Source organism: Anastrepha obliqua, chromosome 1 (genome assembly GCF_027943255.1).
Source record: "Anastrepha obliqua isolate idAnaObli1 chromosome 1, idAnaObli1_1.0, whole genome shotgun sequence".
NCBI classification, from domain to species: Eukaryota; Metazoa; Arthropoda; class Insecta; order Diptera; family Tephritidae; genus Anastrepha; species Anastrepha obliqua.
In genome coordinates this window covers 1654273-1668761 of record NC_072892.1, presented here as the reverse complement: position 1 = coordinate 1668761, position 14489 = coordinate 1654273, and the positions used below count along the sequence as shown (strand labels likewise).

Below are 14489 nucleotides of genomic sequence, written 5' to 3'. Positions count from 1 at the left end.
TGATTCCCAATGCTGATGCAGATGTGAAATAGAAACACTTTGGCATCTTAAAATTTGCTTCCGTCTTGAACGGAATACCTTTTTATGTGAGAGCAGAGCTTTTCTATAAGTTTTTCAAAGTGTTCTCAACTTATTAGCCGGTGCTTATATACACATATACACATTCTTATACACATATACACATGCATTTCGATTTATTCAAATGCAACTCACACATAGAACATGAAAAGTGTATGCATACTTAACATTTCTCAATATACGAGAGAGAACCACATACTATATGCAAAAAAGTTTTTTGTTGTTTAATACACATGCACCAAAGATTAAAAGGCAGAGTTGTATCCTTCAACTGTGCAGAATAAAATCATAAAGAAAACTTATGTAAGCTTAAAATGTAGCCATAACAGCTGCGAGTGTGCAAAGCCGAAACAGATACCGAACCGTAAGCAGTACAATAAAGTGAAAGTAGAGTAAATAAAAGAAAATGAAAAAATATAAATATAGCAGATGTGCATAGATTATTTGTAAAGATAAAATATGTATGTATGTAGTCTAATAGTTATGTTAAGATTTGGAAATAATGTTACACCATTCGAAAAGGAGTTTGGGGATCACAATAAATAAACGAAATGAAGTAAAATAAAGTAATATAAAAAGATAAACTAAAATAAAATAAATTAAAGCAAACAGTTTAATAAAATAAAAATAAAAAATCAATTGAAAAAAGGAAAATAGAAAACAATAAAATAGTAATAATAAAAAATAAGTAAATAAAATAAAATAATGAAAATCAAATAAAATAAATTAAAGAAAATATTTCATAAAATAGATGTAATATAAAGCATAAAAAAAGTAAAACTAATAAAATAAAATAAAAAATTAAATAAACTGAAATGAAACGAATCAAAGAAAATAATTTAATAAAAGGGATGCCATTGGAATACCCATGGCCACGAGTAAACTAATAATAAAAACCACATTATCCAAGAGGCCCATAGGTCATGGAGAAATGAAGTTACGTGACTAGGCTACTATGGCCGCAAATAAACAAGAAAAGAACAAAGGAATTGCTTAGTCTCTCAAGAGACAATATCTCGAAGGTTGTGGCTTGTTTAACCGGCCACTTTCTATTTGGCTGGCATTCCTCGAGACTAGGAGTTTTCTCCCATGAATATTGCAGAAGTTACAGAGATGAGGAAGAGGAAGAAACAGTCGAGCACTGTCTGGCGTGGGGTTGGCATCAATACTACGTTTCATAAGAGCCACAAAATTTTCCCACGACGGAAGATAAATGAGGTTCCCACTGTGCTACACGGGTATCACAACGGACCTGTAAGGTCTAAGTGAGTTGGTCGTGCAGACCGACTACCACCATAACCTAACCTAACCTAAGGGATGTTGAAAGAAGAAATGAAAAGCAATATATTTATAAATCACAATAAAATAATAAACTAAAAACATAAAAACAGTAAAATAAAAAATTTAATAAAATTCAATATAATAAAATAAAATAATAGAAATGAAATAAAAATATTGGAGGAAAGTATTTCATAAATATAATAAAAAAATTAGATAAGCTAAAATTAAATGAATTAAAGGAACAAATTTTATAAAATGGAAGTAAAAAACAATTGAATAAATTGAATTGAATAAATATAATATATTTCAAAAAGAAAACGCAAAATAATAAAAATAGGAAAGTAAAAAAAGAGGTGCGTGTGTCAGCTCCGACACGCGTCTGGAGTTTACTCCTTAAGAACGATTACCGTGATATTTAAAAATATACTTAATATGCAAAAGGAGTAAATGAAGACCTTTTCTATATTACTGGAAAAATATAAATTTATTTATTAGCAGCGAATTGCGCAATTAAATTAGCTAATCCTTCTCCTTGTCTTTTCATCATATCGTTAAGATGAAAATAATTAAACAAAGCAAATACACCGAAATATTCCACCAAAATAATTTCTATGAAGAAAAACCTTTCACAACAGTATTGATAGCTGATTGTCAATTTTGCAGGTATCTGCCATATGTGAACGGGTATATTAATTTTGTTGATTTATTGGTAATTAATGCATATGTGAACGTATTTTAAGCTCTCTTAATGCATTAACATTCTCTGCTATAAATTCGGTGTGCTAAATTCCCTTGCTTCAAATCTTTCAAATCTCAATTGTACTAAAAAAAGCTCACAGTAACATTTGGACCTTCTCATTGCATTAACATTCTCTGCTAAAACACTTCGGTATCACATCATTCCAACCCTGTTGACCGCAAATGCGCACCACTTTCGGTGTATTGGCTGCTATTGTGTAATTATTTTTGTATGTTAAAATGATTCGAGTTTCATTGTCAAAGTAACCGGGTTTTGAATAAACTTGTTCGTTTTCATTATATATTTCGAGATTTGGATCATCTAGAATGTTGCAAGGGCTGGTGGATGGTTTATACTCGACTTCTGATGATGAATTGTGGTGCGGGCACTTAGCGAAAAATTCATTCTCATCCGACCTATCAATGCAATCAATTTCTTCGTTACAAAATTTATTTGTATCAATGCACCCGCCATATCTGCAAGGGGATTGGGTGGGTTTGCATTTTTTCAACGAGCAATACGCTTCAGTTTCGTCAGAGACGTCGTCACCATCCGCTTTGCCATCACAAAATAATTCCTGTGCGATAAATTTACCACTTTCACAAGATAAGTCATTGGGATTTCTGCAAAATGAATTAATTAATTTATTATGTAAACCTCCGGCTAGTTGCACATTAAGTTTTCACCCGTTATTATTGCAATTCCGCTTCCATTCATCCGAACTGTCGGCACAATCTTTTATTGTATTACATCATTTTGATGCCGGAATGCATGCACCATAATGGCATTTGGCATCTGAATCTGTGCACTCTGCATTTAAACATGGACTCTCTATGACATTATTTTCAATGAACTCATCCGAACCGTCGCTACAATCGCGTACTACGTCGCCATTATTGCACGAGAAGTAACCCTCATCTTAAATTATTAGAGGAAAATAGTATTAATCTTATATATAAAATAAAGTCAACTTTTTGTGTGTGTTCGCTAACGGGCCGTGTCTTTGCACCGAATTAAACCAAACTTACATACATTGTTAAGTAGGTATTGAAGATGATTTACGTATAGTTTGGATGCCTATTGGTGGATAGGGCTCGAGATATAGGTCAAAACGTGGACCCGGGTAACCTTCGGATGTGTATGTACAATATGGGTATCAAATGGAAGCTGTTGGTGAATGCTTTAGTACAGAGTATTTTTCATGCCGCTCCGTGACTAGGGTCTTGAGATAGAGACCAAAACGTGGAGCCTAGAATGTGTTTGTACAATATGGATATCAAATTGAAGCTGTTAGTGAATTCTTTAGTTCAGAGTATTTTCCATGCCGCTCCGTGACGGGGGTCTCGAGATATAGGTCAAAACGTGGACCCGGGTAACCTTTGGTTGTGGATGTACAATATGGGTATCAAATGGAAGCTGTTGATAAATGCTGTAGTTCAGAGTATTTTTCATGCCGCTCTGTGACTTAGGTCTCGAGATAGAGACCAAAACGTGGACCCTAGAATGTGTTCGTACAATATGGATATCAAATTGAAGCTGTTGGTGAATTCTTTAGTTCAGAGTATTTTCCATGCCGCTCCGTGACGGGGGTCTCGAGATATAGGTCAAAACGTGGACCCGGGTAACCTTTGGTTGTGGATGTACAATATGGGCATCAAATAAAAGCTGTCGATAAGTGCTTTAATACGGGGTAATTTTCATACCTATTGATGACTAGGATATCGAAATATATGCCAAAACGTGGACCCGCCGTGTCTTTGCGCCGAATTAAACCAAACTTACACATATTGTTAACACTTGATGATCATGAAAAAAGAAGATTTTTTTTTTAATTTCAAATCAACGCAACTGAATAACTAAGAAACAATCGTCAAAAAGAAAAAAAAATTATTATTTTTTCAATTAACAATTTAGAAGAACCAGTATTCACCCATGGACAACTATACGTTGGCTGTTCACGTGTTGGGAAGCCAACAGCATTATATATTTACTCAAAAACAAATAGAAAAACAAAAAATATTGTTTATGCCAAAGCGCTTGAATAAAGAATAAAGAAATAAATAATATGAAAACCATATCTTTTCTGTTCTACACCATATCTATTCTATTTAAGTGTGCCCAGCGAAGCGGGCAGGGTTTGCTAGTTATGTTATAAATATAAAAATTATAAGGAAAAAATCCCCTAAAGACTAACTCTTAAAGTCTTTAATTAATGCAATGTTTAATGTACATTCTCTGTGTATGACGTTTTTGCACAAACAATATTTATTTAAATTTTGGAATTAAACCTCTATTCAGATATTAAACTTGCGATGACAAAATTTGTGCAAATATATGTACGATAGTACGAGTATAAGCTCGTAGCAATTTTCTATTTTTTTACAATATTATTTTCTATTATTTCAGTTTTCTTAACACATCCCAAGGTGCGCTGACTGCGCTTTTTGAAATATGTTTTGAAACCGTTGAATTTTTCCAATATGTGTTTGTTTAGCACAGCCCGACAGATGTATACCATAAGCCCACACAGGCTTAAATACTTGGTTATAAAAGTTTGTTTTGAATAGAAGTAGGTAAACTTCTTCCAAAAGGACAATTAATTTTTTTTTTAATTCAGCATATTTTATTTTAATGCGCTCTTTCCAGCAGCGTTTTGCATCAAGTGTCATTCCGAAGTACTTGCAGTGGGGAATTCGCGGGCCTGATATGTTTATAAGATGATATTGAATTTTTTGTTGGTAAATTTTTCATGAATTTGTTTAGTTTTATAAGCTACTTCATAGTCCATTCAATGAATTTGTTAACGTCATGCTGGAGTTTACGAGTGGACTGAGTCTCATCATCACCGATTGCTAAAATGCACGTATCGTCCGCGATGGTAGCCGCTATTTTATTTTTAGAGACCAAAATTCAGATGTGAAAAGCATATACGGTATAGTTCCAAGGGTACTTCCTTGTGGAACCGCGGCATTTATTGGCTTCAATCTTCAATAAATGCCATCGCACTTTATTTTGAAGTATCTATTGTTTCGAAATATCCGAAAATTCTTTTGGAAGCTTATGGAGTAGTCTGTCATGCCATTACCTTATCGAAGGCCTGAGCATCAATCGGGATATGGAAGAGCATACTTTCTGTTTTGGGTTGCTTCTTCTATTACGCTTGTGATTCTATGCACTTGCTCAATCGTTGAATGTTTTGATCGAAATCCGAACTGGTTATTAGGAATACGCCGTTTGCTTTAAATAAAAGGCTGCAATCGTTGCAGAATGATGACACTTCGTAAGGACTTTTGCCAGGTTTTCCTATCATTATTACTTCTGAAGCTTTCTAGTATGCTAATTAAAGTTTCTTGCGGAATGTTTTTAAGGTTTCTGCAGTGATCAGACGAAGCCAGGAGTTTCTTCTGGATTTAAGGAGACTTCTTTCATGCTTAATCTCTGACAGTGAAGCAAAAGGAAACTGATTTTCAACGGAATGTGTGGTAGTTAACAATGGTTGATGGTTTGATTCACAAGGCTTACAGGTTTTTTCCAAATGATCAGCAAACACTTTCGCCTTTTCAATGTTATTTTTGGCCCAGAATTCCTTGGGTTTTTTAAAATGAGGCCTGGTGTTGGCGTGATGGAGTATCGTTTGACCATGTCGATAAGGTATTTTCAGGCCAATAGCCTCACTCACACGGTGCGGCTGGGCAATGTAAAGCTCATTGTTGACCGTGGCATTTTTTGTCGAGCATTTCCCAGTGCACCATACCCTCCCAGTCCCACCAAACACATATAAAGATCCGACTTGACTCTCGGCTTTGGTGTATCTCCTGGAGCCACCCACTCCTTTCTTTGCTTCATATTGAAGTACGAGTATAGGCACCACTTCTCATCTCCCGTGGCGATTCGAAACAAAAAGCGCTGTTTGTTTCGTTGAGCTCGTGAGGCACCCAGGCTCCCAAATTTTCTGTAAATCCCATTGAATGAAGGTTGATGAAGATTGAGAATCGTTTTATGATCGCAGTTCATTTTGTCCGCTAATTCACGACTGGTTTGACGACCGTTCTGCTTCAAAAGTGGTTTAGACGTTCTTCATCGAATTCAGAAGGTCTTCCGTTGCAGGACGTGTCAACGAGTCAAAGTCGCCATTTTTGAACTTCGAAAACCATTTCCGTACTGTGGACTCGCCTATCACGCCTTCTCCATACACGTCGCAAATGTCCAGGACTGCTTCAGCAGCCTTTTCATCTCGATGAAAAACAACGAAGAGCAGGTGTCAAAAATGTTGATTTTTGGCTGGATTTCGGATTCCTTTTCCAAGCCTCCAAACTAATAAGAAATTAAAAAACTCAAAAATACAATCAACATAATTTTGTAGAGCAGAAAGAGTTCTATCGAAAGAATACTTACCCTTTGCCAGGCAGCAAACAAATCGTTGTAAAATAAAGGAAAATATGAAAACGCTATAAACTTTTGTAATAAATAAAATTAAGTAAAAACAAAACAAATTAGATATTTTAGACAGATTCAAAGCTAGTTTCATACCAATTTAGAGTCGTAACTTTGGCTGTTTTGTAAATCTGTTTTTTACACAATCTATGTGATTGCTTGAAAAATTTGCGTACAAAATAAAATAGTACGAATTTATAACCCTCTGTTGGACACCCGGTTAGGCATCTGGGTCTGGCCGTTTTTCGTCCTGTGCGAGGATCCTTTTTAAAGGTTATATCCATAAATCGATAGGAAATCAAATTTTAGGAAGCTGTCTGGATGCTCAAGTCGTTATAGCTATAATTAGAATATGTTAAATTCACTTCCAAGGTCGAAAAGCTTAGCTAGACCCGGGTGCCCGACAGAGGATTCAAAAAGTTCGCGATAAGCAATAATTTTTCACCAAGTGAAGTGAACTATTTGCCGGAATTAATGAAATAAATACATTTATGTTAGAATGCAAAACACAGACCGAATGCCGAATGTATTCAATAAAATTTTAGCGCTCAAAACTAACGTTCCCACTACAGTCGGTTCTACGTTGTCAGAATGACCCAGATTTATATCCGGCCAAGGACTGTCACTACAGCAACACTCCCCTTGCATGTATGAGTACGGTGCCACTCTTTTTCTTTCTTAAATGGTAAACCATGTAATGGATAGCTGATTGTCAATTTTGCAGGTATCTGCCATATGTGAACGGGTATATTAATTTTGTTGATTTATTGGTAATTAATGCATATGTGAACGTATTTTAAGCTCTCTTAATGCATTAACATTCTCTGCTATAAATTCGGTGTGCTAAATTCCCTTGCTTCAAATCTTTCAAATCTCAATTGTACTAAAAAAAGCTCACAGTAACATTTGGACCTTCTCATTGCATTAACATTCTCTGCTAAAACACTTCGGTATCACATCATTCCAACCCTGTTGACCGCAAATGCGCACCACTTTCGGTGTATTGGCTGCTATTGTGTAATTATTTTTGTATGTTAAAATGATTCGAGTTTCATTGTCAAAGTAACCGGGTTTTGAATAAACTTGTTCGTTTTCATTATATATTTCGAGATTTGGATCATCTAGAATGTTGCAAGGGCTGGTGGATGGTTTATACTCGACTTCTGATGATGAATTGTGGTGCGGGCACTTAGCGAAAAATTCATTCTCATCCGACCTATCAATGCAATCAATTTCTTCGTTACAAAATTTATTTGTATCAATGCACCCGCCATATCTGCAAGGGGATTGGGTGGGTTTGCATTTTTTCAACGAGCAATACGCTTCAGTTTCGTCAGAGACGTCGTCACCATCCGCTTTGCCTTCACAAAATAATTCCTGTGCGATAAATTTACCACTTTCACAAGATAAGTCATTGGGATTTCTGCAAAATGAATTAATTAATTTATTATGTAAACCTCCGGCTAGTTGCACATTAAGTTTTCACCCGTTATTATTGCAATTCCGCTTCCATTCATCCGAACTGTCGGCACAATCTTTTATTGTATTACATCATTTTGATGCCGGAATGCATGCACCATAATGGCATTTGGCATCTGAATCTGTGCACTCTGCATTTAAACATGGACTCTCTATGACATTATTTTCAATGAACTCATCCGAACCGTCGCTACAATCGCGTACTACGTCGCCATTATTGCACGAGAAGTAACCCTCATCTTAAATTATTAGAGGAAAATAGTATTAATCTTATATATAAAATAAAGTCAACTTTTTGTGTGTGTTCGCTAACGGGCCGTGTCTTTGCACCGAATTAAACCAAACTTACATACATTGTTAAGTAGGTATTGAAGATGATTTACGTATAGTTTGGATGCCTATTGGTGGATAGGGCTCGAGATATAGGTCAAAACGTGGACCCGGGTAACCTTCGGATGTGTATGTACAATATGGGTATCAAATGGAAGCTGTTGGTGAATGCTTTAGTACAGAGTATTTTTCATGCCGCTCCGTGACTAGGGTCTTGAGATAGAGACCAAAACGTGGAGCCTAGAATGTGTTTGTACAATATGGATATCAAATTGAAGCTGTTAGTGAATTCTTTAGTTCAGAGTATTTTCCATGCCGCTCCGTGACGGGGGTCTCGAGATATAGGTCAAAACGTGGACCCGGGTAACCTTTGGTTGTGGATGTACAATATGGGTATCAAATGGAAGCTGTTGGTAAATGCTGTAGTTCAGAGTATTTTTCATGCCGCTCTGTGACTTAGGTCTCGAGATAGAGACCAAAACGTGGACCCTAGAATGTGTTCGTACAATATGGATATCAAATTGAAGCTGTTGGTGAATTCTTTAGTTCAGAGTATTTTCCATGCCGCTCCGTGACGGGGGTCTCGAGATATAGGTCAAAACGTGGACCCGGGTAACCTTTGGTTGTGGATGTACAATATGGGCATCAAATAAAAGCTGTCGATAAGTGCTTTAATACGGGGTAATTTTCATACCTATTGATGACTAGGATATCGAAATATATGCCAAAACGTGGACCCGCCGTGTCTTTGCGCCGAATTAAACCAAACTTACACATATTGTTAACACTTGATGATCATGAAAAAAGAAGATTTTTTTTTAATTTCAAATCAACGCAACTGAATAACTAAGAAACAATCGTCAAAAAGAAAAAAAAATTATTATTTTTTCAATTAACAATTTAGAAGAACCAGTATTCACCCATGGACAACTATACGTTGGCTGTTCACGTGTTGGGAAGCCAACAGCATTATATATTTACTCAAAAACAAATAGAAAAACAAAAAATATTGTTTATGCCAAAGCGCTTGAATAAAGAATAAAGAAATAAATAATATGAAAACCATATCTTTTCTGTTCTACACCATATCTATTCTATTTAAGTGTGCCCAGCGAAGCGGGCAGGGTTTGCTAGTTATGTTATAAATATAAAAATTATAAGGAAAAAATCCCCTAAAGACTAACTCTTAAAGTCTTTAATTAATGCAATGTTTAATGTACATTCTCTGTGTATGACGTTTTTGCACAAACAATATTTATTTAAATTTTGGAATTAAACCTCTATTCAGATATTAAACTTGCGATGACAAAATTTGTGCAAATATATGTACGATAGTACGAGTATAAGCTCGTAGCAATTTTCTATTTTTTTACAATATTATTTTCTATTATTTCAGTTTTCTTAACACATCCCAAGGTGCGCTGACTGCGCTTTTTGAAATATGTTTTGAAACCGTTGAATTTTTCCAATATGTGTTTGTTTAGCACAGCCCGACAGATGTATACCATAAGCCCACACAGGCTTAAATACTTGGTTATAAAAGTTTGTTTTGAATAGAAGTAGGTAAACTTCTTCCAAAAGGACAATTAATTTTTTTTTTAATTCAGCATATTTTATTTTAATGCGCTCTTTCCAGCAGCGTTTTGCATCAAGTGTCATTCCGAAGTACTTGCAGTGGGGAATTCGCGGGCCTGATATGTTTATAAGATGATATTGAATTTTTTGTTGGTAAATTTTTCATGAATTTGTTTAGTTTTATAAGCTACTTCATAGTCCATTCAATGAATTTGTTAACGTCATGCTGGAGTTTACGAGTGGACTGAGTCTCATCATCACCGATTGCTAAAATGCACGTATCGTCCGCGATGGTAGCCGCTATTTTATTTTTAGAGACCAAAATTCAGATGTGAAAAGCATATACGGTATAGTTCCAAGGGTACTTCCTTGTGGAACCGCGGCATTTATTGGCTTCAATCTTCAATAAATGCCATCGCACTTTATTTTGAAGTATCTATTGTTTCGAAATATCCGAAAATTCTTTTGGAAGCTTATGGAGTAGTCTGTCATGCCATTACCTTATCGAAGGCCTGAGCATCAATCGGGATATGGAAGAGCATACTTTCTGTTTTGGGTTGCTTCTTCTATTACGCTTGTGATTCTATGCACTTGCTCAATCGTTGAATGTTTTGATCGAAATCCGAACTGGTTATTAGGAATACGCCGTTTGCTTTAAATAAAAGGCTGCAATCGTTGCAGAATGATGACACTTCGTAAGGACTTTTGCCAGGTTTTCCTATCATTATTACTTCTGAAGCTTTCTAGTATGCTAATTAAAGTTTCTTGCGGAATGTTTTTAAGGTTTCTGCAGTGATCAGACGAAGCCAGGAGTTTCTTCTGGATTTAAGGAGACTTCTTTCATGCTTAATCTCTGACAGTGAAGCAAAAGGAAACTGATTTTCAACGGAATGTGTGGTAGTTAACAATGGTTGATGGTTTGATTCACAAGGCTTACAGGTTTTTTCCAAATGATCAGCAAACACTTTCGCCTTTTCAATGTTATTTTTGGCCCAGAATTCCTTGGGTTTTTTAAAATGAGGCCTGGTGTTGGCGTGATGGAGTATCGTTTGACCATGTCGATAAGGTATTTTCAGGCCAATAGCCTCACTCACACGGTGCGGCTGGGCAATGTAAAGCTCATTGTTGACCGTGGCATTTTTTGTCGAGCATTTCCCAGTGCACCATACCCTCCCAGTCCCACCAAACACATATAAAGATCCGACTTGACTCTCGGCTTTGGTGTATCTCCTGGAGCCACCCACTCCTTTCTTTGCTTCATATTGAAGTACGAGTATAGGCACCACTTCTCATCTCCCGTGGCGATTCGAAACAAAAAGCGCTGTTTGTTTCGTTGAGCTCGTGAGGCACCCAGGCTCCCAAATTTTCTGTAAATCCCATTGAATGAAGGTTGATGAAGATTGAGAATCGTTTTATGATCGCAGTTCATTTTGTCCGCTAATTCACGACTGGTTTGACGACCGTTCTGCTTCAAAAGTGGTTTAGACGTTCTTCATCGAATTCAGAAGGTCTTCCGTTGCAGGACGTGTCAACGAGTCAAAGTCGCCATTTTTGAACTTCGAAAACCATTTCCGTACTGTGGACTCGCCTATCACGCCTTCTCCATACACGTCGCAAATGTCCAGGACTGCTTCAGCAGCCTTTTCATCTCGATGAAAAACAACGAAGAGCAGGTGTCAAAAATGTTGATTTTTGGCTGGATTTCGGATTCCTTTTCCAAGCCTCCAAACTAATAAGAAATTAAAAAACTCAAAAATACAATCAACATAATTTTGTAGAGCAGAAAGAGTTCTATCGAAAGAATACTTACCCTTTGCCAGGCAGCAAACAAATCGTTGTAAAATAAAGGAAAATATGAAAACGCTATAAACTTTTGTAATAAATAAAATTAAGTAAAAACAAAACAAATTAGATATTTTAGACAGATTCAAAGCTAGTTTCATACCAATTTAGAGTCGTAACTTTGGCTGTTTTGTAAATCTGTTTTTTACACAATCTATGTGATTGCTTGAAAAATTTGCGTACAAAATAAAATAGTACGAATTTATAACCCTCTGTTGGACACCCGGTTAGGCATCTGGGTCTGGCCGTTTTTCGTCCTGTGCGAGGATCCTTTTTAAAGGTTATATCCATAAATCGATAGGAAATCAAATTTTAGGAAGCTGTCTGGATGCTCAAGTCGTTATAGCTATAATTAGAATATGTTAAATTCACTTCCAAGGTCGAAAAGCTTAGCTAGACCCGGGTGCCCGACAGAGGATTCAAAAAGTTCGCGATAAGCAATAATTTTTCACCAAGTGAAGTGAACTATTTGCCGGAATTAATGAAATAAATACATTTATGTTAGAATGCAAAACACAGACCGAATGCCGAATGTATTCAATAAAATTTTAGCGCTCAAAACTAACGTTCCCACTACAGTCGGTTCTACGTTGTCAGAATGACCCAGATTTATATCCGGCCAAGGACTGTCACTACAGCAACACTCCCCTTGCATGTATGAGTACGGTGCCACTCTTTTTCTTTCTTAAATGGTAAACCTAGCTTTTCTGCTTGTGTGCCGATCATCCATCCAGTTTCACGCTCACAGCTTTGAGTTTGGGGATTGAATGGCGCGGAGTCTCCCTCTTCGTCCTGCATCTATTGTACTGGAGCCAAAGGGCTTTCGAAATAGCACACAAATAAAATGAAGCTCCATCTTTTCTGCGCTTTTCTGAGAAATAAAATGTGCAACTCCGCTTTAACAACAGCCAGGAGGTTGCCCATGGCCGGATACGAGGTCTCTGAGACCAATATTCCCCGAAATTGTTCTGGCGTAATTAATTTTGAGCTGAAAAGCGCTTTTAGTACTAAAATATCTAAACAGAACCAATAGCATACAAAACAAAACCTGGTATACGGATTATCCTGTTTTATCCACCTTTAATAGTAATTTAAAGATATACAGTAACGAAGGTTTTGGTTTAAATAGCATTTAGTAATCCATTACAACTCACCAATTTCCTTGTAGCTTTGCCCATATTTCATTATCGGAGGCACACAAAAGTTCCATTTCATCAGACCGGTCGAAACAATCGATTTGATTATTACATTTCAATTCGGCTCGTATGCACGCCCCATAGGCGCAACGGAATTCATCATCCTTACAAGCATTGGACAGACATACCTTTACAGATTCATCGCGTCCATTGCTGCAATCGGCATAGCCATCGCAGAGCTTGTTCCGAGGAATGATTTCCTTATTAGTGCAGGCCCAAGTACTATTTGTTGCCAATGCTGTTGGAAATTGAAGGCCATAATATGAGAGATAATCTGATGTTATCGGGATGGGATGTGAATTGAATGACATGAATATAAATTAAAAATACTGGAAACGTCGTGACGTTATCCACTTTAAATAAAAGTTTATATCCTGCTCGACCCTTTGCGTATTTTTTTGCAATTTTGTCTTTGGGGTTTGGACTGATGTCTCCACTTAGCAAAAAGCTACATTGTGATAATATGAGCATTATGTTTTGTATCGTTTTTTCGGTCGAGATTTCTTATCGACAATTTTATTACATTATTTTTCAAGTGGTACTGCAGGATATTCAAATATTGCCATGCATCCACTTGTATATGCATCACCGCACCATGACTGAAGTTTGTCAAATTTAACGCTCGGTATAATATTCCGCCTTTCCAGTGTGTTGAGCTTCCAATATTTTTCGGTAGTCATGTTCAATGTCGCGAAAGAAAAAAACTAGTTTAACACTTTATAATTTATATTTTACAATTTGTATTTAATTTTCGAATGCGTGGCCGTGTTTAAAAAAGTTGAACTGCTAATGTCAATTCGCGAACATATGCACGTATATATATATATATATATGCATATGTAACTGCATTAGACTAGCGAAAAGAGAAGCAATGTTATGTATACATATGTTATGCTAAGCAAATGCCTGCGTATACTTTGTATGTTTGTATGTCGTTAAGCGAAAGAGAATATAGTAAGGAATGTATAAAAATAATAAATAATATAACATAACATTTTAAGGTGACCAGCTTATGGCAGAAATTATAAATATTAGTTATAATTAAGAAATTAGTGTCTAGATTGTGGAACGGGATTAGCTGCTGCTCCGAACATCCTCCCCCCCGTTGAAAGGTCAGGGCTTTCAACAGAAGCATTTACAGGAACGACGCACAGCTTATTAATAGCTCTACGTGTAATGCCAGTAGGTGTGCGCAAGACGGCTACTCGTACAACATCGTCAGTTCCAGTGATGAGTTCGACTACCCGTGCCAAAGGCCATTTTAGTGGAGCCGTGTTTTCCTCTTTGATGCACACAATGTCGTTGACCTGGATGCTAGGCTGAGGCGTCCGCCATTTAACTCGCTGCTGTAGAATAGTCAGATATTCTTGACTCCAACGCTTCCAGAAAATTTGTTGAATGTAGGATACGCGTTGCCATTGATTGAGCCGGTTATAATTCAGTGACGTAAGATTAGGTTCAGGAAAAGCGGTTGGTGGGCCACCAATCAAAAAGTGACCTGGCGTAAGCACATGAAGATCTTCTAGATTCTCTGA

The 14489-nt window shown here is 36.6% G+C and overlaps 1 protein-coding gene across 1 annotated transcript in view; it reads right to left on the bottom strand.

Moving 5' to 3' along the window:
* Positions 1-2222: 2222 nt before the first annotated feature.
* The window catches only part of LOC129235381 (very low-density lipoprotein receptor-like), a 28829-nt gene continuing 16562 nt past the window's right edge, over positions 2223-14489 (bottom strand). Inside the window, exons 2-6 of the mRNA XM_054869195.1 lie at positions 12913-13192; positions 12807-12836; positions 7462-7955; positions 2908-3016; positions 2223-2721 (exon numbers count right to left, since the gene is read on the bottom strand). Coding sequence (XP_054725170.1) covers positions 2223-2721; positions 2908-3016; positions 7462-7955; positions 12807-12836; positions 12913-13192 — 1412 coding nt within the window. The remainder of the gene's footprint in view (positions 2722-2907; positions 3017-7461; positions 7956-12806; positions 12837-12912; positions 13193-14489) is intronic.